Source organism: Nansenia antarctica (assembly GCF_963989245.1).
Source record: "Nansenia antarctica genome assembly, chromosome: 2".
NCBI lineage: Eukaryota > Metazoa > Chordata > Actinopteri > Argentiniformes > Microstomatidae > Nansenia > Nansenia antarctica.
In genome coordinates, this window is record NC_137675.1 from 69,852,804 (window position 1) to 69,876,426 (window position 23,623).

The 23,623-nt window shown below is 43.4% G+C and overlaps 1 protein-coding gene across 3 annotated transcripts; it reads left to right on the forward strand.

Moving 5' to 3' along the window:
* Positions 1-8,688: 8,688 nt before the first annotated feature.
* On the forward strand, positions 8,689-23,372 carry mylk5 (myosin, light chain kinase 5). 3 transcript variants are annotated; one of them, XM_080524523.1, is made up of 18 exons: positions 8,689-8,776; positions 8,970-9,145; positions 13,329-13,478; positions 13,838-13,990; positions 14,383-14,565; positions 15,123-15,158; positions 17,212-17,339; positions 17,488-17,641; positions 17,829-18,140; positions 18,321-18,423; positions 20,353-20,556; positions 20,702-20,919; positions 21,114-21,237; positions 21,476-21,628; positions 21,747-21,870; positions 22,021-22,108; positions 22,246-22,368; positions 22,660-23,372. In XM_080524523.1, the coding sequence occupies exons 2-18, from the start codon at positions 9,001-9,003 to the stop codon at positions 22,869-22,871; spliced, it is 2,610 nt and encodes an 869-aa protein (XP_080380649.1). In that variant the 5' UTR covers positions 8,689-8,776; positions 8,970-9,000; the 3' UTR covers positions 22,872-23,372. The 3 variants fall into 3 exon arrangements, with proteins under 3 accessions (XP_080380649.1, XP_080380648.1, XP_080380650.1); XM_080524522.1 differs by having other exon boundaries at positions 8,709-9,145; XM_080524524.1 differs by having other exon boundaries at positions 8,709-9,145; positions 15,126-15,158.
* The last annotated feature ends 251 nt before the right edge of the window (positions 23,373-23,623 follow it).

Here is a 23,623-nt window from a genome sequence, read left to right on the forward strand (position 1 = left end):
TTTTTAGTAGAGCTTATTAGTGTAGGTTCATCCCAGACACCTGGGCTCATACCATCATAGTCAGCCTTCTCCAGGGCTAACTCCACGTCCTGAGGACCGATACTGATCTCCACTCTGTCCAGACTCAAGGTCAAGCTCTCCGTGTGAATGAAGTCATGCCTGTTCTCTGCAAACTGCTCAAAGACTTCTTTGAAGGCTATATTGTAAAAGAAAAAATGAAAATTATATAGATATAGATATAGATATCTATATATATACTGTATATATGGAATGGAATGAGGAACGGTATAAAAAACGTGCAAGTTATGATAATGACCAATAAGAGGGATGTTAGGTATATAATGAGGGCAGATACAGTCATACTCACCATCAACCTGTGCATCAGTCAATGGCTCATCAGTCACCATGGTTGCCAGGTCTTCAACACGATCAATGCCCCTGCAGGCAAACAGAGGCACAAGCAGATAATATTGACATTGGTTAGAAACTAATCCTAGTATACTACATTTTGTGCCAAATCCTCTTTACAAAAGAAAAATCCCCCCAGCTGATCTGCCCCACTAGCTCTAAAACATGTATTGAAAATATTGAATAAGTACAGTAAAGGTTGAGGGAATACTGTATGTAAGACTGTTGTGTATGGAACAGAGGGTACTGACAGTGAGTGAAGGAACTCCTCCAGGTCCTCTGTGTTGATGGTGGTCACTGGCATCTGCTGGTGGATTTTTTGGTATTCATGATATGAGATGGAGCCTCTCTGTCGTGGAATATCCCTCGGTCTGAGGGGGACTTTCTCTGGCTCTGGCATCTGCAGGTTGGGCCTTTGTTGCAGGTCCTCACTGGTGGCCCTTCTCTTGGTAACAACCCTGGGTTTGAGTGTGTCTGACTCGGACATAGCTTGGATATGAGAGACCTGCTCTACTCCTCGTCGGTTAGGTCTGTGGGACTCTGTGAAGAATTCTATCTTCTCGGTGTCTTTGGCTATAGGTGGGATTTTGTTTGTTTCCTGATTGCCTACTTTGGAGAAGAAGTATTTGATTTTACCCTGGATACTACTGTCATCTGTCACACTGTGGGTGGTCTCAGACATGTTGAATGTGGGTATGGTCGGTAGGATATTTGACTTGTTTTTTGCTCCAACCCCAGTCTCCTCTGGGATACTGGCCGCCCCATTTGTCCTCACCTTGAGCTTGTCATACTGAGTGAGCAGGGGGTTGTTTGTGGCCACAGCGGCGGCTGTCTTGTCAATCAATAGACGAGGGAATTTCATGATCTTCATACTGATGCTGGTGTTCTCTGAAGGTGTAGCGCTCTCTGCCTTTTCACTATTGTTAGAGCCTGGTGTGTCATTCACCATGGTGCCCTCTGTTTGAGGCTCCGCCTCCTGGCTCTCTGATATCACATTAGTGTTAGCCATCACTAGGGGCAGGGTCAGCTGCAGCTCACTAACACCTTCTCTGGTGTCCACCATCACATCCATCTCTGGTGAGGAGTCTGGAATCTGATGGTCATCCTTGTCAGATTTCATGTTGGTCTTGGCCGTCAAGTCTTTAGTCTGCATACCCTGTGACCTGGAGCTCTCTGATGTCCTACTGGTCTTGGCCTCTCCTCTTTTACTGGTTGTCACTTTCTGTGGCCCCGCCCGTTTGTGGCTATCATGAGATGTCTTATTGGCTCGGGTCTTGCTTGTCTTCTCAGATATCACATTAGTGTTAGTCATCAATGGGGGCATGGGCAGCCGCAGCTCACTAACACCTTCTCTGGTGTCCATCACATCCATCTCTGGTGAGGAGTCTGGAATCTGATGGTCATCCTTGACAGATTTCATGTTGGTCTTGGCCATCAAGTTGGACACAGGTAAAGAGAATGGGATATGAGTATTGGTTCTCAGTGTGTTCCTCACGTCAGGGTTAGCCGCTGGTGCGGAATGTGGTGCCTTAGAGCTCTGTGGAGGTTTTAATCTGCCATGGGGGAGTTCAGGTGATCCCACGCTGGAGACCCCTTTAGTCTGCATATCCTGTGACCTGGAGCTCTCTGGAGGTGTCCTACTGGTCTTAGCCTCTCCTCTTTTACTGGTTGTCACTTTCTGTGGCCCCGCCAGTTTGTGGCTATCATGAGATGTCTTATTGGCTCGGGTCTTGCTTGTCTTCTGGGTTGGTGGGGAGTTCAGCCTAGAACTGCTTATGGTACTGCCTGGTAAGCTACGGTGAGCTTTGCCTTTTACTGAAAGATTCAGGACTTTGGGGGACTCTGACTCTGAAGTGCTGGGGGACTCATCAGAGCTCCTCAGACTCCTCCCAATCAGCTTTCCCAAGAACCTGGATGCCTTTGATGCCTTCTGCTGGACCTCCTATGTGAACAAAAGACACTTTATGTCAAATTGCTGCTATACCTGTGTAGTAAAGCTGCAATTACTCTAGAAGCAACATTGTACTAACATGTTGTTACATAGCAATTTGATAATTGCATGGTATATGAAGTTAAGCGGATTGAGTAAATAACTTTATTCTACTTGTGTAATAACCCAAATCCAATACTGTTGTTACTTGAGTAATTACAGAATTACTATAGGCCTACCTACAGGTATCAAAGTGTAAAACTAACAACTAAATACACTAATCAATATGGATGGAGGAGGGTTGGCGGAGGATAAATTAGAATTCAGATCCAAATGCACACTATCAAAAGAAAGCTGTACAAAACTTCACAACATAGCCTGGTAGTTTTAGTTGATAAGCTATTATTGTATGATTTAGAATAACTTTGTGTCGTGTACTTGACTTGCCTCTTTCCAGCTCAGATCTTTCTCCATTGTCTGATGATATGAGTACTTCGAAGGAGGACACAAAATCTGATAAACCTGCAACGACCTCAAGGCTAATACAGAAAATTGTCACAGTCAATAGAGCATCGTTAGCCTCATAGCATAATTGCATAAAACAGCATAGCAAAAAATGCATAAAAGTCATATTTTGGCCAAATTGAGATATCTGCCTAACTAACACTGCTTATTCACTGTGCATTATTGCCTATGCCATCAGCCTATCAGAATGCTTGTTACATTCCAAAATCACTATCTGCCAATGTCATATCTTTGACATAGGCATGTTTGACACTACATACAAAGATGGCTCGGCTGACCACAAGTGAAGCTTGACTTAGGCAATTATGCTATGAGGCTGACGAAATGTATTTGAAACAACTCACATCATAGAGAATAGTCAAATACTCAATTCACATAGGGCTTTCACTTTTAATCTAAATCTAATCATTAGTGTTCAAAACAATTATCAAAAGTTTCATCATTCTCTCTATCTTCCTCACATGCTCAGCAAACACACACGCACACGCGTGAACGCCAGTGATGAAAGCCCTAACAGATTAGCCCTTTTATTGACAGGCTAATAAGATAGCACACATGATGGAACACCACATTCTGAATGCAAACATGGACTTTTACACATTGATTTGCCAAAAGCAATCCCACCAACCTTCAAGATGATTGTAAGAAAAAGAAGAATATGGAAGCCAGAGATTGGAGGAGAAGTGATGTAAACCTCAGCATCAGAGAAGCAGGCCCCGTGGGTGTCACCGAGTACCACCGCTGCACCGATTGGACAGGTCCCTTCTCTCAACTCACTCAATTTGATTGGAAACTCACTCAATTTGATTTCGTAGAGCTTTTGCGTCAGTGTACAGAACGCATACGAACTATGACGCAACAATGACACAACAGTCTCGGACGCGTCAGGTAAAGTCAAACAGACCAAACAAGTCACAGTGTGTGTATTGTGTTGTTATTGTTATTATTAAACAAATAATCCCAAATATTATTAACAAAAACAATGTCTAATCTCGCGATTGTGTTTTAGGCGACTTCGTAATTCGAATGTTTTCTTAACTTATAATGATCATGTCAACCGAATCAACCTCCTGATAACTGATTCAGTCGAATTGGTTTAAAGCTAATTCTTGCTTTCAAAATAATAGTTTTTGTTTTTGTTTACAATGCAAAAAGTTTGCACTCGATATAAACATGTACCTCATGTAACTCAATCATGTCATTGGTTTACCCGTTTTAGCCAATTGCAGTGCACACTGACAGCTCCAGATCCAGACAGATACAGATAACAGCCAAGACTAGATGAAACTGGCGATTTAAAATGTTGTGGTAAAATGCAGCAAGGCTGTTCAGAATACAACGGTAAGAAAAAAGTTTAAGTTAGCTTGTTTGAGCTCGTAGTGTTGTATTTTTGCAAGCTAGAAAAACGGCCTGTTGGCTGATTTAATTAGCCTAGTAGATATTTGCCAGAACTCAAGTCAGACGAGGCTAGACGAGAACATGCGGTGCTGTAATCAAATGCAATTTTAACTGCATGGCTTGAAAACATGGCGCGATAACATGACGGCTATTATTGAAGTCCTATGAATTATTTTTGAATAATCACCACATAACCCAAGCAACCATCAACAGAACACATTGCTGCTTCATGCAACCTGTGCTCCACACACAGCGCCTGGCTCTAGAACCTACGTGAGCCTCAATATCACTTATGTTCAATCTCAAGCATCCAAAATGTTTTTTAGACACATTTTATCCCCCTCATGCAAAAGTCGCTGGTTGGAAATGACTCCAAATGTATCCTCTCAAACACAGCCTTTGTCTGGTATTTTGTCAGCAGCACCTGGTGCCAAATGAGAGTTTGTCTCCATGAGAAGAGGAAAGGTTTGGTTCTAATGAATTGGACTTAATTGGACTTAATTAATTACTATTAAGCGGTGTCTCAAACCTCCAGAGTGTCAATATCTCACATCCATTTTTATTGACGTCATTGTTGGTCTTGGCATGGAACCCACTACTTCCTCAACAGGGACGGATGTTATTTCCACAGAGGAAACCTCTGCATAATTGTGTCTGGCTTTACTTCCACCAATTCATTTCATTTTTTTTTCTCTTGTAGAGAATGTGATGCTGCATTGTTTCTTTTGTCATGGAGTCGTTTCAGATCTTCACCAACACTGTAACTCTAATTTTCATGACTCAGTTCTCATTTATTGTATCTCATTCTCATTGAATGTATTTAGCACATAAATTGGACATTTCAAGAGGATCTGTTAGTGATCTGTCATCTGAAAATATATTTGATATTGTTTGATGTTTCCTCAAAACTTACAGAGAAGTATTTGTTCTTTGCAGCTCTGACTAGATGGTTCAATTTATTTTTGGATGCCTTGTATTTCCCAGAATTCAGATGTGTTTGGCTTAGCAGATATTCTTTGTAAAGTCTGTTTTTTGTTTTGGAGGACTTCAGTAGACCAGGAGGGAACCATGGTTTACTTAAGTTCATGCTCAGTCTTTTATATGATGTGTTGCTAAATAAAGCAAAGTGAAGTATGTTTTAGCCTCCTTATTTAGCCTAACTGATCCATGGAATTGGTCAGGCATTAATTGAAAGTTGGAAGGGAATAGTTCAAGAAAGATGCATTCAGTCTCCATGGATTCTCATTCGGTACCTTTTTATTTGGGCCATTTTCTTTTTCTGTGTCCCCTGTGGCTTAGTAATTGGAGGATTCCCTAACTCAGTAATTGGAGACAAAGTATTTTAGGCTCATGTTTAAAAAATGTGAATGGCATGAGGCGATTGGCTAGGATTGGCTTAGATCCACCTCTTCAAAGTGACTAACCTGCTCGACCTGCATCTGTATCTCTAGCCCACATCTAGATGTGTTTAGACTGTAGAGTCACATTCACGGCCCCAGGAAAGATAGAGACCATTTAGACTCATCACTGTGATGGTAAACAGATCGGGAGAATGCACTTGACTACCTGCATACTAGGTGAAACATAACACATGTTTAACAGGCAGCTACAGGTTAGTGTGCCTCCCTCATGACTTAAACCTCTATTGTCTGTTAGTAGTGGCTCTGCCCCTCAATTACCCAGGACCCTCATGAGGATGAATGAAGCATCATCACCCATTGTCCTTTTAATGAGCAGCTTCTAGCTGGATCTGCCAAATGTTTCTCCAATTGCACACTTAGTTACCGTATGTACTGCCCACTCATCGATACTCATTGAACGTTTGGTATAGCACTCTATTTGAGATTATGTCCACTTTAGACATACACTCACAGAGCACTTTATTAGGAACACATGTACACCTTCTCATTCATTCAGATGGTGTAATGGTGTGGGGAATGTTTTCTTGGCATACTTTGGGCCTGTTAATACCAATCAATCATTGCTTGAATGCCACAGCCTATTTGAGTATTGTTGCTGACCATGTGCATCCCTTCATGGCCACAATGTACCCATCTTCTAATGGCTACTTCCAGCATAATAATGCACCAATGCACCATGTCACAAAGCAAAGGTCGTCTCAAACGGGTTTCATGAACATGACAATGAGGTCAGTCCCCGGATCTGAATCCAATACAACACCTTTGGGATGTGGTAGAATGGGATATTCACAGCTTGAAAGTACGGTACACCTGAAAAACCTGCAGGAATTGCATGATGCAATCATATCATCATGGACCAGAATCTCAAGGGAATGTTTCCAACATCTTGTCGAATCAATGCCATAAAGAATTGAGACTGTTTTGAGAGAAAGGGGAGGGGCCATGTCCAGTGTTAGTATAGTGTTCCTAATACAGTGTTTCAGTGAGTGTAGCTTGGCCTGTGTATGTTCTATTCTTTGATAGCTCGCTAACCAAGGTTTATTTTGGGCATTTGCAGGGCGATTCAAATACAAAAATGACATTGACATACATCACATCCAACCAACCACCAGCTTTAGCCATCAGCTTTTCCTCAAAGGTGCTGAAACAGTTTGTTGTCCCATGTTGTTATTTGACAGGATCATCCTGAGTGTCCTGAGGCACACCTATATACCGTCTCACATTTGATGATCTATGGAGATGGTACCGTAATTGCTTAAGGATGAATGTTATCTTATGGATTTATCAGAGCCCCTAGCTTGTTCAGTCACTGGGTGCGTTCGTAAATTTGCTCTGAGAGCGCCGGAGCGCACACTGGGTTCAACGTCATAAAGGGACCAAGTAATTTGATTGGACAAGAGGCACTGCATGAGTGCTTATCAGATTTCCAGAGCGAATTTACGGAGGCACCCACTGTCTGGTGTTAGCTGCAGCTGCACGTCTCAGTTGGTCAAGGTGGAGTGAAGTCTGGAATCTTTACTGTCTCCCCAGCTTTCAAAGCTTTATCATTCTGCTTGTGAAATTTCATGAAGAGAGATGAAGGGCTCCCTTATCTCTGGCTGTGGGCCCGCTTGACTCTTGACTAACCCCCTCAAATCCCCTCTCTCCCCTGGCTTTTATAATTAATAATGAATCATTCAGGAATTCAGAAACCTTATTGCATTTATATAGCACCTTTCCTTTTATGTCCAAATTCTAGTCGAGTCCCACGGAAGAGATGTCACCCTGCCTGTACCAGTCATGCGGTCTGTTTTATCTCACAAGTGTGATCCTTGTGAAAAACAGGAATGTGAGTGATAGTTAACAGTTGAGGTCGTCAGCCTTAGAGTAACAGTACACCTTGAAACACTCAGTACTCATACTGCGCTTGGTTTTAGTTACTCTACCAATACAATATGCAATAATCTTGCAATATGACGTGCACAGATTGTGTAGCTCTAACTCGACTGATGTCTACGGTATAATGTAACAAGGAAGTATTTGTAGCACAACATACAGTACATCACATACAACAATGTTCTCTCTCTCTCAGCGCAGCCTGGTGTTGTTGAATGTGTTTGCTTTGGGAATTCTTATCCCTGATCCTACAGAAACTAAAACAACACACCATAGACCTTGGAACATGGTATTCTGTGTGATCGGTGATGTGGAGTTTTGGGGTATTGATCTACAGTATCTCAACATAATGTTATCAGGATTGAGCGCAGTGAAAGATGATGAGAGAGTTGGGCCACAGAGGCTGATTGATAAGTAAAAGTTCTGTGATCACTGTAATGGGCAGCCGTCTGTTGTTGGCTATTTGTCTGTGTCAGCAAGAGTCACACAACCAAGCAACATGAAACTGGTCTCACAGTAGTCGGGTTGGCATATTGGGAATGTTTTTAAATGTTATTGTATTTTGTGAATTAAAAAAAATATTTCACCAAGCGATCTACAGACCGGCGATGCTCAGGATAAGAGTGCTAGTAGGGTTGAATGTAGGGTTGAGCCAGGACAGGACTCTCCAGGGAGCTCATGGTTGCCCCAGTAGCAGGTGGATTTGTTGGAGTGCCTGCGTTGCCTTGGACACGGGTGTAGAGGGATTTACCATGGCTGTCTCTCAGCTTCAGAGCAACAAAGGATTTATGTGCCCTGTTGTTTTCATTCAAAGCCCTCCCCTACAACTGTGAAATGACCTACGTAATAGGGATGTCGCATGCATCCAAAGTTCAATCAGCAGCACACACTGATAAGTAAGCAGTCAAACAGTAAGACAGGAGAATGAGCGCAAATAAATCAAACACATGGACAACGTGACCTTTGGCTGTGAGTGGATAGATAACTCACTCTCTCTCTTTCTCAGTTTTTTTTTTATTAGCTGGGGGATAGTGAGTGCAGGAGGGGTGGGGGTGGATGTTGGGGATTGGTGGGTTTGAGTAATTAGGGGATAGAAGAATGCACACACACACACACACACACACACACACACTGATGAGGACAAAGTGAAAGAGATTAGTAAAGAGGTTGGAGGTGGAGTTAGCCTAGTCAACATAGAAAAGGGCTTGTAGAGGCAGAGGTGAGGAGAGTTGCTAAGAGAAACACTGAGACTAACAGCTACATGACTTAGCAAGAGAGAGAGAGGGAGACAGACAGAGTGATCAAGCGTGAGAGTAAAACAGACAGTGACAGAAAGAGGAAAGAGGCAGAGGAAGTTTGATAAGTGGGCTTGGGAAATGACTGTTTAAGTCTGTTTTTGTTGTTTCATCCAGAGACTTTGTTGGTGGATATACACAGCCGGACATGGACAGTGACAGCGGCGAGAGGCACTATGTGTCAACGCTCAGGATATACCTCAAGCCCCCCATGACTTCCAGAGTACAGGGAAACGGATTAGCAACCAGGACCAATGTCAAAAGGATTGATATAGACGGAGTCCCTGACCCAGGTAAGGGACACTGTGTGTGTGTGTGTGTGTGTGCGTGGGAGCAATAAATTGCAGTTTTCTCACATTGTAAAGGTCATCATTGGATTAGACAAGTTGGAACAGAAATTTCCCCCTGAGATGGCACAGCTGAATTTACCATATCCACAAACAGTACAGTCGAATTCATTTTCAGAGACCAGTTTTGCTAGTTAGATGCGACAGAAGCTAATAATATGGTGTTATTTTTGGAACCTCTGTATATACTTCTTAAGTGTTAGCTTTCTTTGCTGTGTACTGTTACTTTGCAGAACTTCCTCTGCCACACAATTTGATTAACCGAAGTATAGGCCTACACATAGTTCTGTGTGACAGTATTCATGTGGTAGGGCTGTTGTTATTTCTAAATACACAATCACTATGTCAAATGTTTCATGGATTTTCATATTTAAATTTGCATTGGCTTCATGCCAATTTGACCATGAGGGCTTGGATAGGAAAGGGTTAAAATAGAAACTATGTGTGGAAAACCTGTAGTGGCCTGTGAGTGTAGGGTTACATTGGGGAAGAACCCAAACTCCACAGATTGAAAAAGAAAATTATGCAAAATAACTCTTGAGTGATGATAACATGACATAACCAGTGGCCATCCATAGTAAAATAAATAAATCAAAGAAAAGAAACAAAAAGAACAAAAAACAAGTACATCATTTATGCATCATTTAAGAAGGAGTGGAAAAGGTCAAAAGGTTACTGTGTGAAGGAGATGTGAGAATCCACCCCTGTGTGTTTGTGTGAAGAGGTGCAGCTCAAAGCAGTGTCTTGAGACCTCCGCAGGGTAAAGACCAGATGTTAGCTGGGCTGTCAGAGAAATGTGCTGAAGAACTGATACTTAGCCTAAAATATTGATATTGGCCTTAAGTGCTGGATCAGGAATCTGAATTTAGGAATTATTTTTACCGATACCAAAGCCATGATGAAAACTGTTGTAAAAATGTTTTGCCAAACACGGGTGTCGTCGACTTGAGACAACTACTTGTTGCTAAATTTGCAAGTCAAGTGTTTCAAGGGGTGGAAGTAGCATTTCACATTTAAAAAATAGCCTTTCATCGGATTGGTACTCAAGTATCAGCTGAAACTCAAAGTTCAATACTCTAGTATAGTAGTAGTAGTAGTAGTAGTAGTAGTAGTAGTATGGGTGTTTCCCTTGTAACTAAAGCCCTATTCCTACAGAGATTCATACAGAGATAACGGTAAAGGTGTGGGTGTGTGAGTGTGGGGGGGGGGGGGGGGGGGGTTTACAAATGTGTAAATGTTTACATAGGATTAATACTGACATAATGTAGATTGTGAAATCTCCTGTGTTATTAACAGATTATGTATGACCAATGTTAGGGCTTGCAACCACAGCTAGTGACAATCGCAAGAGTCAAGAGACATCACAAAGATTGACCTAAATTAAAACGTGAACTATTCTTTTAGCTAGATAAGAGTTTACAAGCACATACATACATACATACGCTACCGTTCAAAAGTTTGGGGTCACTTAGAAATGTCCTTATTTTTGAAAGAAAAGCACTGTTTTTTTCAATGAAGATAACATTAAATTAATCAGAAATACACTCTATACATTGTTAATGTGGAAAATGACTATTCTAGCTGCAAACATCCGGTTTTTAATGGAATATCTACATAGGTGTATAGAGGCCCATTTCCAGCAACCGTCACTCCAGTGTTCTAATGGTACATTGTGTTTGCTAATCGTGTTAGAAAGCTAATGGATGATTAGAAAAACCTTGAAAACCCTTGTGCAATTACGTTAGCACAGCTGAAAACGGTTTTGCTGGTTAGAGAAGCTATACAAATGGCCTTCCTTTGAGCTAGTTGAGTATCTGGAGCATCACATTTGTGGGTTCGATTATACTCTCAAAATGGCCAGAAAAAGAGAACTTTCATATGAAACTCGACAGTCTATTCTTGTTCTTAGAAATGAAGGCTATTCCATGTGAGCCAAGAAATTGCCAAGAAACTGAACATTTCCTACAAGGGTGTGTACTACTCCCTTCAGAGAACAGCACAAACATGCTCTAACCAGAGTAGAAAGAGAAGTGGGAGGCCCCGGTGCACAACTGAGCAAGAAGACAAGTACATTAGAGTCTCTAGTTTGAGAAATAGATGCCTCACAGGTCCTGAACTGGCAGCTTCATTAAATGGTACCCGCAAAACGCCAGTGTCAACGTCTACAGTGAAGAGGCGACTCCGGGATGCTGGCCTTCTAGGCAGAGTGGCAAAGAAAAAGCTCATCTGAGACTGGCCAATAAAAGGAAAAGATGAATATGGGCAAAAGAACACAGACATTGGACAGAGGAAGATTGGAAAAAAGTGTTATGGACAGACAAGTCGAAGTTTGAGGTGTTTGGATCACACAGAAGAACATTTGTGAGATGCAGAACAAGTGAAAAGATGCTGGAAGAGTGCCTGACGCCATCTGTCAAGCATGGTGGAGGTAATGTGATGTTCTGGGGCTGCTTTGGTGCTGGTAACATGGGAGATTTGTACAAGGTAAAAGGGATTTTGAATAAGGAAGGCTATCACTCACTTTTGCAACGGTCATGTGAGGGTCGGCGGGGGGGGCGGACAATGACCCCAAGCACACCTCCAAATTATGCAAGAACTGTTTAGGGAAGAAGCAGGCAGCTGGTATTCTGTCTGAAATGGAGTGGCCAGCGCAGTCACCAGATCTCAACCGCATTGAGCTGTTGTGGGAGCAGCTTGACCGTATGGTACGCAAGAAGTGCCCATCAAGCCAATCCAACTTGTGGGTGGTGCTTCAGGAAGCGTGGGGTGAAATTTTCCTTCAGATTACCTCAACAAATTAACAGCGAGAATGCCAAAGGTCTGCAATGCTGTAATTGCTGCAAAGGGAGCATTCTTTGACGAAAGCAAAGTTTGAAGGACAAAATTATTATTTCAAATAAAAATCATTATTTCTAACCTTGTCAATGTCTTGACTATATTTTATATTCATTTTGCAACTCATTTGATAAATAAAAGTGTGAGTTTTCATGGAAAACACGAAATTGTCTGGGTGACCCCAAACTTTTGAACGGTAGTGTACATACATACATACATACATACATACATACATACATACATACATACATACATACATAGAGTACAGTACCCTTAGCAAACATCTGGTGATGACTTAGCTGAGCTATAAAGCCCTGACAGTGTCTGGGTTAGTCCTGAGTTAGTCCTGGGAACAGGGGCAGCTGCTTCTTCTGCTCTGGCGTCACACCTCCTCACAATGCTCCAGCCAGGGAGAACATCTCTGATGTGTCCCTGATGTTGCCAACTTAGGTGCTCCAGTATATCATCTCAAGGTATGGGCACATTTTTGGTTTCCCTGTTTGCCATGGTAAACAATGTACCATGTGCTACTTGTTGATACGTGTTGATACATCTTGCACTGTAACTAGCAGTTGAGGAGTTTGCCATGGTAAATTAACCATGTGCTACTTGTTGATACGTGTTGCACTGTAATTGTAGCAGTTGAGGAAGTAATACAACATGTAAGCATGTATACTAGTCGTAGTTTATTCAAGTAGATGTTGCAGGCATGGTCTTGTTAATAGTGGGTGACACGTACTTGCGGTCTTGCTTACAGAAGGTGTTGCTCTGCAAATGTCTAACTATGTTATATCCTGTGAAACATTCTGCAGCTGCTAACATTGGCCAGCTTAAGTGTCGAGAGTAGGTGTCGGTGCAGCCCATGTGGGTGTGTATGTGGGTGTGTGTGCGTGTGTCCTAAATACACTTGTCTATGAGAGATGTTAGCACATGAGTTCAGGGGAACATAAATAAGGTAGGAGTGGTGAGAAAAGATCTTAGTGATGGAGGATAACAGGCATGACAGCACATCCTGCTGTTTTTACTGCCTGGCTGGTTAAAGGTCCTCTTTCAGTTATGTGCACAGAGTATGCAGTGTTCCTGCCCCTCACCTCTCTCCCTGTCTTTCACCTCCACCGCTGTCCCCCACCCCTGTCCCCCCACCTCCACCCCTGTCCCCCAGCCCCAACCCTGTGTCCACCACCTCTACCCCTGTCCCCTGTACCACACCTCCACCTCTGTCCCCCCGCCCCCATCCCTGTACCCCACCTCCACCCGTCTCACCCTTGACCTTCTCCACTCATGCCCCATGCAGGGTCCAGCTGCTCCTCCCCACTTAGAGGTCTGGATCCGCCCCTCTTCACAAAGCAATTGGAAGACTGCTCAGTGGACGAAGGAAGTGACATCATACTGCATGGGATTATTACAGGAAGTCAGCCTGTCACTGTTTCCTGGCTGCACAATGGTGAGCTGAGGACGGTCTGTTTGTATGAATACTATAGAAAATTCCGTTTTAATGATTTGATTTGAACCTGGTATTTGAGTTCAAATTGACCACAGTGTAATTACTCCTGTTTGACACTGTCCATAGACCTAGAATTAAGTGGAACAACAACAAGATTTTATGGTAGAGCAAAAGCACGATGGATTACCACTTTGTGATGTTTTTAAGTACGTACTTTACCTATTTAGACAGATAAAGGGCTACTGTCAAGTGTTGTTGCTCATGCTAACTCTCCCTCTCAGACACCCACACTGATGCTCAGAACTATGTGGTGGACGTGTGAGAGTTTGTTTCATGTGTGCCGGTGCTCTTGTGGGCAGGTGAGGTGGTGTGTTTCGGGAAACCCCACTTTGATGGACGTGAGGCGAGGTTGGTAGTGAAAGAGTGCCTACCAGAGGACGCCGGTGCCTACACCTGTGTGGCGGAGAACGTAGCAGGCAAGACGTCCAGCAGCTCAGCTGTCTGTGTGAGAGGTAAGACACACAAACACACACTCACTAATACCCCCTTTCCCCCAACGCAAACCTAGTTCTAGTTCTGGGCTGGTGCCGGTTGTCAGTTGGTTCAACTTGCGAACGTTCTAGGAACTGGTTTGCTTTTTTGCCATTCTGGAACCAGTTTTCCTGGCTGAGAGACGGTTCTTTTGCTATCGAAACGCGAAGAACTGGTTCGAGATTAGGCACCGGGTCCGAACAGGCCCTCAAACTGCCTTGGTGGAAAAGGGGTATAAGAGGCTGAGGTGTATGGTCTGGATCAACAAGTAGCTTTACTGGATGTTTGTGGTGTGTATGAATCCCTTACTGTGCCTTCTTTCCCCTTGTCTAACATGATGTGAAACCCATGTGACCTGATGGAAACCATGAAGACTTTGAGTCTATCTTCGGGCTGAACAACAGTATTTCACACGCTCCCCCTTCCCTCTCCAAGTGTATTATGGACAACGGAAGCTCAAAGTCACCACTAATACTCCAAGATGACATCAGGGTCTTCAGAGAAGCGAGCTCTCCTACAAGCCCTTATACCCCCAGCCCAGGAGGGCCCCGCAAAGGTAACGATTCATCAGAATTCTGGGACATGGGATAGACCCTTGGGATAGTCTTTTTCCTTACATTGGGTTGAAGACTTAAAGTTGCACACAAAGAAATGTGAACATTGTGATGCTCAGTCTTAAAGAGAGTACATACTGATATGCTGACATGGCAATCATAAAATGTATGTGTTTTATGTCCACAACATTTTAGGCTATTATTGACACCTGGTAACTTTCTCTTTCGATTACAGTTAGGGGAATCACATTTATCATATTTGGCTCTGGTTGGTTACTTTGCCTCGCATCAGCCAATCAACGTTTAGTCCAACAGAGGAGTGTGTGCGCGTGTGGTTTCTCACTTTCAGCAGAGGAAGTGTCCCTCGAAACAATGCTGCTTTGATGCTTTCTCGATGCTCTCTGTCCCGTCACCATGTAAGGGAAGGGACCGTACACAGCAGAGCTGAACCCAGACAGTGTGTTAATGATAGCCAGAGCTTAACCACTCCCTTCAACACCCTAGGCACACACACCCCCATTCACATGTAATCTTACCTATGCCCCATCACTCTCCACAGAAGCCGTTCCAAAGAGGAGAGCCAACTCAGGGACAGGTAAGAGACACACTTCTGTCTGCTCCTTTTCTGTGAGTCTCTGTTTGTAGGGCAGGAGCTGCATTTAATGACTGTAATACGTAGGCAGAAGACTCAATAGCACGACTCAGAGACACAAACTTAAATCCCAAAGAATAGTCTTTACTTTCAAAAAAGGTTCGGTACACGGGTAGGCAGTCAATGTAAGCAGATAATCCAGTAAGGGGTTGGGAAAGCAGGGTTCGGTACACAGGTAATCAATAAGAATGCAGGCATATAATCCATCAGGGAGATGGCAACAGGGAACGTCAGGAAAACAAGCGAAGGTAAAAAAATAAAATAAACTGGAATTCAAAGTCACTAGTAAAGACTGCTGGTAGGTTTGGCACACGGGACAAAGACGAACTGTCACAGAGACATGGGTAAACAAACTAAGCACACAGGGAAGGATGATGAGGAACAGGTGAAGCCAATCAGGGCGGTGTAGAAAATCACACAGGCTTGAAACACACAAGGGCAGGTAGTGAGGGGTCTGAAACAAGGAACAAGGTAAGTAACACAAAAATAAACAGGAACGATAAATTAATAACAACAACAGAGACGAGCAAAAGCTAAGGAACAGGACGAGACTTTACACTGCACCTCTATTCCCCAGTGGGTTCTATTGTGGTGTGTGTGTGTGTGTGTGTGTGTGTGTGTGTGTGTGTGTGTGTGTGTGTGTGTGTGTGTGTGTGTGTGTGTGTGTGTGTGTGTGTGTGTGTGTGTGTGTGTGTGTGTGTGTGTGTGTGTGTGTGTGTGTGTGTGTGTGTGTGTGTGTGTGTGTGTGTGTGTGTGTGTGTGTGTGTGTGTGTGTGTGTGTGTGTGTGTCTCTGTCTTTCCTGTTATTCTTGTTACACCTGTTTTAGTCCATAACGTAACCCTAAGCCTAAAGTCTTTCAAATGTCCTGTCTGTGATACTGTTGTATTGTGCCCAACAGCTACACGTTGAAGTTTCCCCCTTTGTCATTTGTGTATAGTCTTGGTGTATTGTGCTCTGGTAGCGAGGGACTTTGTTTTGATCTGGGTAGGTCTGGCAGTATCATTGTATAGTAAACTGGGTCAGGTGTTACCAGGTAGAACAATAAAAGGATGAATAGTTTGCTGAATTGCAGCAGATCTGATATGGAATGCAAAAGATAGCATGCAACTGTGTCATTGCACAATGGGCTACTTTGTTTTGGTAATTGGATAATTGGATCTCCCAGAGGCGCTGATGCGTTGTTTAACAAGTCCTCTCCCAGAACTGTTTTGGTTGTCCACTGTGATCAGCTACATTGTAGCTCTTGTTTACAGCTACTTAATTCTAGTTTTAAGTTGCACTATAAATCGAGTAATGGCTAGAAAATAAATGTCTCCTGTATAGGTTGAACTCATTAGATTGACCTTAGTGGAATACGTGAAAGGTTCTATTACATCACAGTCCTCCCTATGTCAGTGAGAAGAGCCTTTGTAAACTGTTAAACAAGTGCAACTTTATCAGAGTGGCCTCAGTCAAATCCACAGTGCTGCTGCAATTTGAATACTGACCTATGCACTTGGCTTCTGCTGTAAAATAGAATTATCTAACCCTATAATATAAGATAATATATGGGTTTGAGGATGTCTCTCTCTCTCTCTCTCTCTCTCTGTGTGTGTGTGCGTGCCAAGGGGATAGCTGTATCAGTCACTCATTATCTAACCACATAACACTGCATGTCTTATTATCAGTATCCACTTCACAACAACCATTATTGGCAATTCATTTCTGAAACAATTGCTTGGTGTGCATGAAGGTACAGCAAACAGACGTATCAAGGACTGGCTTGTGTAGGCGTGTGGTTGCACAAGGACTGGTCTTACTTGTGTTATAGGACATCTGTGTTTGGTATTGAAGTGCTGCCTTTGTTTTCACTGTATACAAGCAGGCCCACACACACACACACACACACACACACACACACACACACACATATTACTATCTATCTCTCTGTATCTCTCTTGTCTCTTGTTGTGATCTCAGTCAAAAGTAAAGTTGTCCCCTCCTTGTCTCTCATAGCTCCTTCAGCACAGTTTGAGGACCCCCCGTCCCATGTGGAAGCTCTCGTAGGAGAGACAGCCCGTCTGACCTGTGTGTTCAGAGGCAGCCCTCCTGTGGTATCCTGCTGGATCAGAAATAGAGAGCAGGTATCAGTCCTCACTGACTTGTCTAATAGTATAGTAGAGTTAACTAATATCAATAGTCCTCTTCCCTCTCATAAATAAAGTATGTGTCTTTGGCACATGTACAGACATTAAACACTCTCTTTCTTTCTCTCTCTCTCCCTCGCTGTAGATTGTGGATGGGTCAGAGTTGTGGGTAGAGAGCAGTGATCAGAGTAGTACGTTGGTGATATCAGAGGCTAAACCAGAAAACTCAGGACCCTACACCATCGTAGTGAAGGACCGCAAGAGCTCTGCACAGCATACTCTCACTCTCTCTGTTCTAGGTAAGACATGGTACAATGGATAATAGAACGTAGAGAAAGTGACTGTTTCGTAATTGGTTGAATGAAACCGAATACAGCTTTGAGAAGTTAAATACAGTATATCGTTAAAATGAATGTCTCTGGTGAAGGCCACTCCTTCAGAGACGACTAATGACATGAATGTTTGGTGTACTGTTTCTCCCCCTAGACCGGCCCCAGCCCCCAGCCTCCTGCCCCGTGGTCTCCCTCCTCCCAAACAGTTGTCTGGTCCTGTCCTGGTCGGGCCCCTGCTACGATGGAGGCAGTGCTGTCCTTGGCTACGTGGTAGAGGTGAGGACGCAAGGCCCCGCAGAGCCTGGGGACTGGAGTGAGCTCACAGCCCAGTGTAAGAGCACCTCGTACCAGGTCCGCTCAGGCCTCCTGCCTCAGGAGGAGTACTGCTTCCGTGTGAGGGCCTACAACGCCGTGGGGGTAAGCGAACCCAGCCAGGACTCACAGCTGGTCAGGATGGCTGAGAAAGGTGAGGCGTGTCACTGTCAACAACAACGCTTCAGTCTCATTGATTTCAGCAGGTGTATGTCATAAAGGCTATCATTTGTAATCCAACTATTTACATGCACCTCCTGCTGTTGGTCTTGTCTTTGATGTCAGCTGATGTTAACTGACACAGCTCACCAATGTCTGTCTGTGTCATCTGAAGGTGAGCCACAAGAGGAGGAGTCCCCTAAGACTTATCAGGAAGTCATCATCGACTCTGACCACAAAGTCCGTGATCACTACCATGTACTGGAGAAACTTGGAGTGTGAGTTTCCGCCATGACAAACGGCACACACACACACACACGCACACGCACACGCACACACACACGCACACACACACACACACACACACACACACACACACGCACACGCACACACAGCTGTAAATGAAAGTACCATAATGATTTCTACCCTCCAAGCTCACTCTCTGGTTTGATATTGTTTAAGTATTCTGCCTCTTGTCTGTCACCCCAGGTAGACTCATCATTCATATGGCCAGTGTATTTCAACATCTGTAAACGGGATAAAACTCTCACTGTTCATCTTTTGTTTCATGTTAGCTCTTGTTCACAACGTTTTTTCAAGCAGAACGAAATAGTTTCCTTGTCAGGAAAAAAATACTACAAACTTTGTCGTGGCTTATCTGGCTTTTCAATACAAAACATTTATTTCGTCAACAGAGAGAGGCTTTGTGGCCCTGCCAAATAACACAACATAGCAGATGTCCAAACACGGATAACATGTAGAAACACTGATCACCTCCATTTTGTCAGAGTGAGGAGTGGTTTCCCTAAAACATCATTCAGAAGTACAGTATAGCCTACCGTATTTACAGAACCTGTGCATACCTCACTAACATCAGATGTTTGGTCTCTGTGACTAGTTACAGTAAGCGCTTAATTGGTGAATGTTCCTCATAACATGAGTTCCTCTTCAACATACCCAGCTGTAGGCCAAACGTCCAGTTATCACCCATCTACAGATGGAGGAGATGGGCTTGGTTCGGAGCCATGATTATAGAGTCATGTTTAGTCATGTCTGACGCAGATCCCTCTCTAGTCTGGTCATTATGCTTGATATGGTTGATACTAGGGTTGGGCGGCATCCAATTTTTTATACCATTAAACCGTCCCCAAATCTAACCGCGGTATACAGTATAACCGCAGGATTAAAAAGTCACATTATAGGGCTTTGAGGAAGCTGCCAATTTCAAATGATGAATGTAGTCGCTGCTATACTGTTTCTTCTTTTGCTTCTTCATGCAAGTCTTGCACACAGCCTCGTCAAGATTTGCTGGCTCTCCCTTGTTATTCGATCAGAACCCAACATATATACCGTCCTACTCACCACCCTTAGTCATCCCCTTATAGTGCTGTGTAACTGATTAATGTTTTCCTGTCGTCTTCCCTATGTGATTGTTCCCGATTGTACCTTATGTATTGTTTATGTGTTTCTGTCACGTATGTTGCAGAACAGGAACTTGCTGCAGACCAGTTTTAACTGAGTCAGGCCAGTCTAACTATAACACATTTTAACATTTGTAATGTTACTTTTAGTCTTTTCCTGTATAATAATAAATGAAAATGAAACCCGAAATGCTTCCAAATTTCAGCAGCAGTTGCTTTTTTTTTGTGTCCAACTCGCAGCTCGCCATCTGTTTTTCTCATTTCCTTCTGAGGAGAAGCTGTCAAGTAACACACGATTATGATCGCTTCTAAATAGTTTGTCTTTTTTGACAGGTTATTTATTTCACAAATTACATTGTTTACAAAAAGTTCTGTCATCACTTTCATAGCATCTGCAGACAGTGGTGCTGGAGGAACAGTCCACAAGCCGTATGTTATCTAGTATTTGCGCCCATTGCCCACCAGAAATTATTTTATGACAGTATTGAAATGGACACCTATTTTTATTTTTTTTAATCGCAGTATACAGTATTACGGTATTACCGCCCAACCCTAGTTGATACCATGCTTTCTCAGTCTCAATCAATAACAGCATGTTAGATTAAGATTTGTACATTTATGTTGGACTAAAGTTTCCCATCATAACACACTGCATGTCAAGAATCAAATGTAGTTCCTCTGACTCTGTATACTGTATGTACAGTAGAGTCTGTTACAGTGCTGTTTGGTTCTACAGTTGACCTGTACTCAAATTAACAAACTGTTCTCTGTTCTCCTCCTCCACAGGGGAAAGTTTGGCCAGGTGTTCAAACTGACTCACAAGGTGACGGGCAGTGTGTGCGCCGGCAAGTTCTACAGGAGCCAGCGGGCCAAGGAGAAAGTGGCGGCTCGTAAAGAGATCGGGCTGATGAACTTCCTGCACCACCCCAAACTGGTCCAGTGTCTGGGAGCCTACGACACCAAGCCAGAGACGGTCATGGTCATGGAGTTGTGAGTTGTATCCTGACCCACACCACACTCTAGTTCACTTATAGAAAAGAAAAGTTATCTAATATGATAGCAGATTAATACAGAACAAAATGTGATGTAATAGAGTAGAATAGAACTGTAGTAACTGTTGTCCGTGTGTCTACAGCATTGCTGGAGGCGAGCTGTTTGAGCGGATAGTGGATGACAGCTTTGAGCACACAGAGCCTGCCAGTGTCCACTACATGCAGCAGATCGTGGAGGGGGTCCGCTACATGCACCAGCAGAACATTGTCCACCTGGATCTCAAGCCTGAGAACATAGTGTGTGTGGACCACACTGGCACATATATCAAGATCATTGACTTTGGCCTGGCCAGCAAGCTGGGTGAGTGTGTGGCTGGCTGAGCTGCAAGTCACAGCTGAATGTACCGTGTGTGTGTACTGATACTGGACTGTCTATATTGGAGGTTTGCACATTCAGTCCATGATATGCTGACTCAACGTTGTTTGGGATTATTTGAGCCAAAATGGCTGTGTCTCAGTTGAATATAATGTTATTCTGTGGTCTTCGTTTTCCAGACCCCTGCACTCCCCTATTGGTGATGCACGGGACACCAGAGTTTGTGGCCCCTGAGGTGATCAACTATGAGGCTGTTGGCTTTGCCACTGACATGTGGAGCATCGGAGTCATCTGCTACATATTGTGAGTACTGGTACTTAGGAACACTTTCACATACAGTATATCCTAGAAATGGTTTCATCATCACTATCAGTGTGCAACAATGCTTATGTTCACAGGTAAATATGCAACTGTATAGTTGAACTTCTGTACCACCTAGTGGTTTAACATCGCTATTGCTATCATATAAAATAGGCTAACTCAGAGGTGTGTGTCTGTGTGTTTCTTTCTTTCGTCCTTTGTTTCTTTCTTTGTTTTACAGGCTAAGTGGTGAGTCTCCTTTCCAGGGCAACAATGACACAGAGACTTTAGCCCTGGTAACTGCTGCTCAGTGGGAGTTTGACGAGGAGAGCTTCGAGGAAATCACTGACCAGGCCCAAGACTTCATCAGCTCCCTGCTCAACAAGGACCCTAGGTCGGTTACAATACAGTATCGTACTGTATACTGGTACCAATTCCAATGTGTTTAGTGTCTGTCTGTCTGTCTGTGGCTGAACCCCCGCCAACCCTCTCTGCTCTGTCCCTACACTCAGGAGAAGGATGTCCGGTGATGAGGCCCTGGCCCACTCTTGGATCACCATCTCAGCAGACTCCAGCACCACTAAGTCTCTCTCCAAGCAGAAGATGAAGAGGTTCCTGGCTAGGCAGAAGTGGAAGGTACCCCTCCTTCCATGATTAACACTTTGACTTGATCAGTGCTCCAGCGTTCTTTCACATCGTCCGCCACTTGACGCACAATACATTTGAACATTATGTTCCGGAGCCTAATGTATAACTCCACTGGCCTTTTTTCTGGTTACCTTGCAGAAAGCAGGGAAGGCCATACAAGCCCTGAAAAGGATGCATCTCCTGTCTAAATCAGAGGGGCCTGGCTCCCCCACCAGTGCTGCAGTGGGTGAGACTTTCCTACCCTATATCAAATCACACCATTTCAGTGTCTCTTCCAGCTGTAAGACCTATACACCTGACAGTTTCTCTGATGACCTCTGCCTTCGGTCTGTCCTCCAATCACATATTCCCCTCTGATCCCAGAAGCAGAGCAGGCCCTGCAGTCACTGGAGCTGAAGCTACAGGGAGCACCCCAGTTCTCCCTGACGCTGACAGACCAGACGGTAGCACAGGGCTCCACCGCCCACCTCTCCTGTCATGTCACAGGTACATTAGGAGGAAATCACTTCATTTGTCATTTTTAGTTGACCAAATGACACTGTAGTCAGGACATTTTCTTTGACAACATTTTGTGTACTGTATATGCACCAAGTAGGCTGATCATTGGTTACCCCCTTCTCTCTCTGCACAAAATATATTGATTTACTTGTCGTATAGTTTCACTTGTTGCCTCAAGTGTGTATGAGGTCTTCTTGATATGTGTTATCTCTCTCTCTCTCTCTCTCTCTCTCTCTCTCTCTCTCTCTCTCTCTCTCTCTCTCTCTCTCTCTCTCTCAGGGTACCCTGACCCAGTGTTGGTGTGGTTCAGGGGGGAGGAACCTATGGAGGAGTCATCTCATGTGCAGATTGAGTATGAGGAGGACGGACGCTGCACCCTGGTTCTGGCCCAGGTGGAACCAGAAGACTCAGAGGTTTACACTTGTAAGGCCACCAATGACCAAGGGGAGGCGCTGTGCTCTGCCAAACTCATAGTTAAGGAATACCGGTAGTTTGGTCAGAACTGTGAATACATTGTAAAAAAAAACACACCCATAGATAAGCAAAAATTCATACACACAGTGTTCGTGAAAAATATTTTAAGACATTGCAGAACTTCATTTTCTACTGTATGTTCCTTCTCTTGTACAATGTGACACACAACAGTGAGTTCAAAGTCAGTCTCATCAGTTTCAAATCTAAAGCCTCTGGCAAGCCTTACTGGTTATTTCTATTATATGTTTTTAAAACAACATATCAGGCCAATGTATAACAGACACATACTGTATGAATTGTAAAACATTCATCTCAGCCATGGCTTTTATATGTCACTTTTGCTTTCTAGATGTCCACTAGATAACAGTATATTCCTCTGAAAAATACTTGGCTTGTCACATAGTCATAGTGTAATAACTTTTGTAAATGAAAAGAATGCCTAATGTAATATTAGATTACTGTCTGTTACTTGTCTATTTTAACTTGTATGAAAATAAAGTCATTTATTCACGAGTGTATCTATTCTTCTGTGTGATGATTGTTTTGGAATTGTTACACATAATTTGTTGTTATAAAGTATAGCCTAGATGAAATAACCAATAGGACTGTTGGTTTGGAACCTTTAGAAAGATTGTTCACGATAGAGACATGATACAGACAATAACATACTTTATACATCTTTATTATATCTGAGACGTGTTATCTAAAATCTAGAAAAATACATCATTGTAACATTTTACCAGAGAGAGTTGCCCATAAACCTTTTAAC

What these genes read in the sequence shown, in the direction of transcription:
- mylk5 (XM_080524523.1), top strand. Translation starts at nt 9,001, where the DNA reads ATGGACAGTGACAGCGGCGAGAGGCACTATGTGTCAACGCTCAGGATA. An exon ending in AGACGGAGTCCCTGACCCAG is followed by an intron (nt 9,146 to 13,328) that starts GTAAGGGACACT and finishes TGCCCCATGCAG; the next exon opens with GGTCCAGCTGCTCCTCCCCA. An exon ending in CCTCTCCTGTCATGTCACAG is followed by an intron (nt 22,369 to 22,659) that starts GTACATTAGGAG and finishes TCTCTCTCTCAG; the next exon opens with GGTACCCTGACCCAGTGTTG.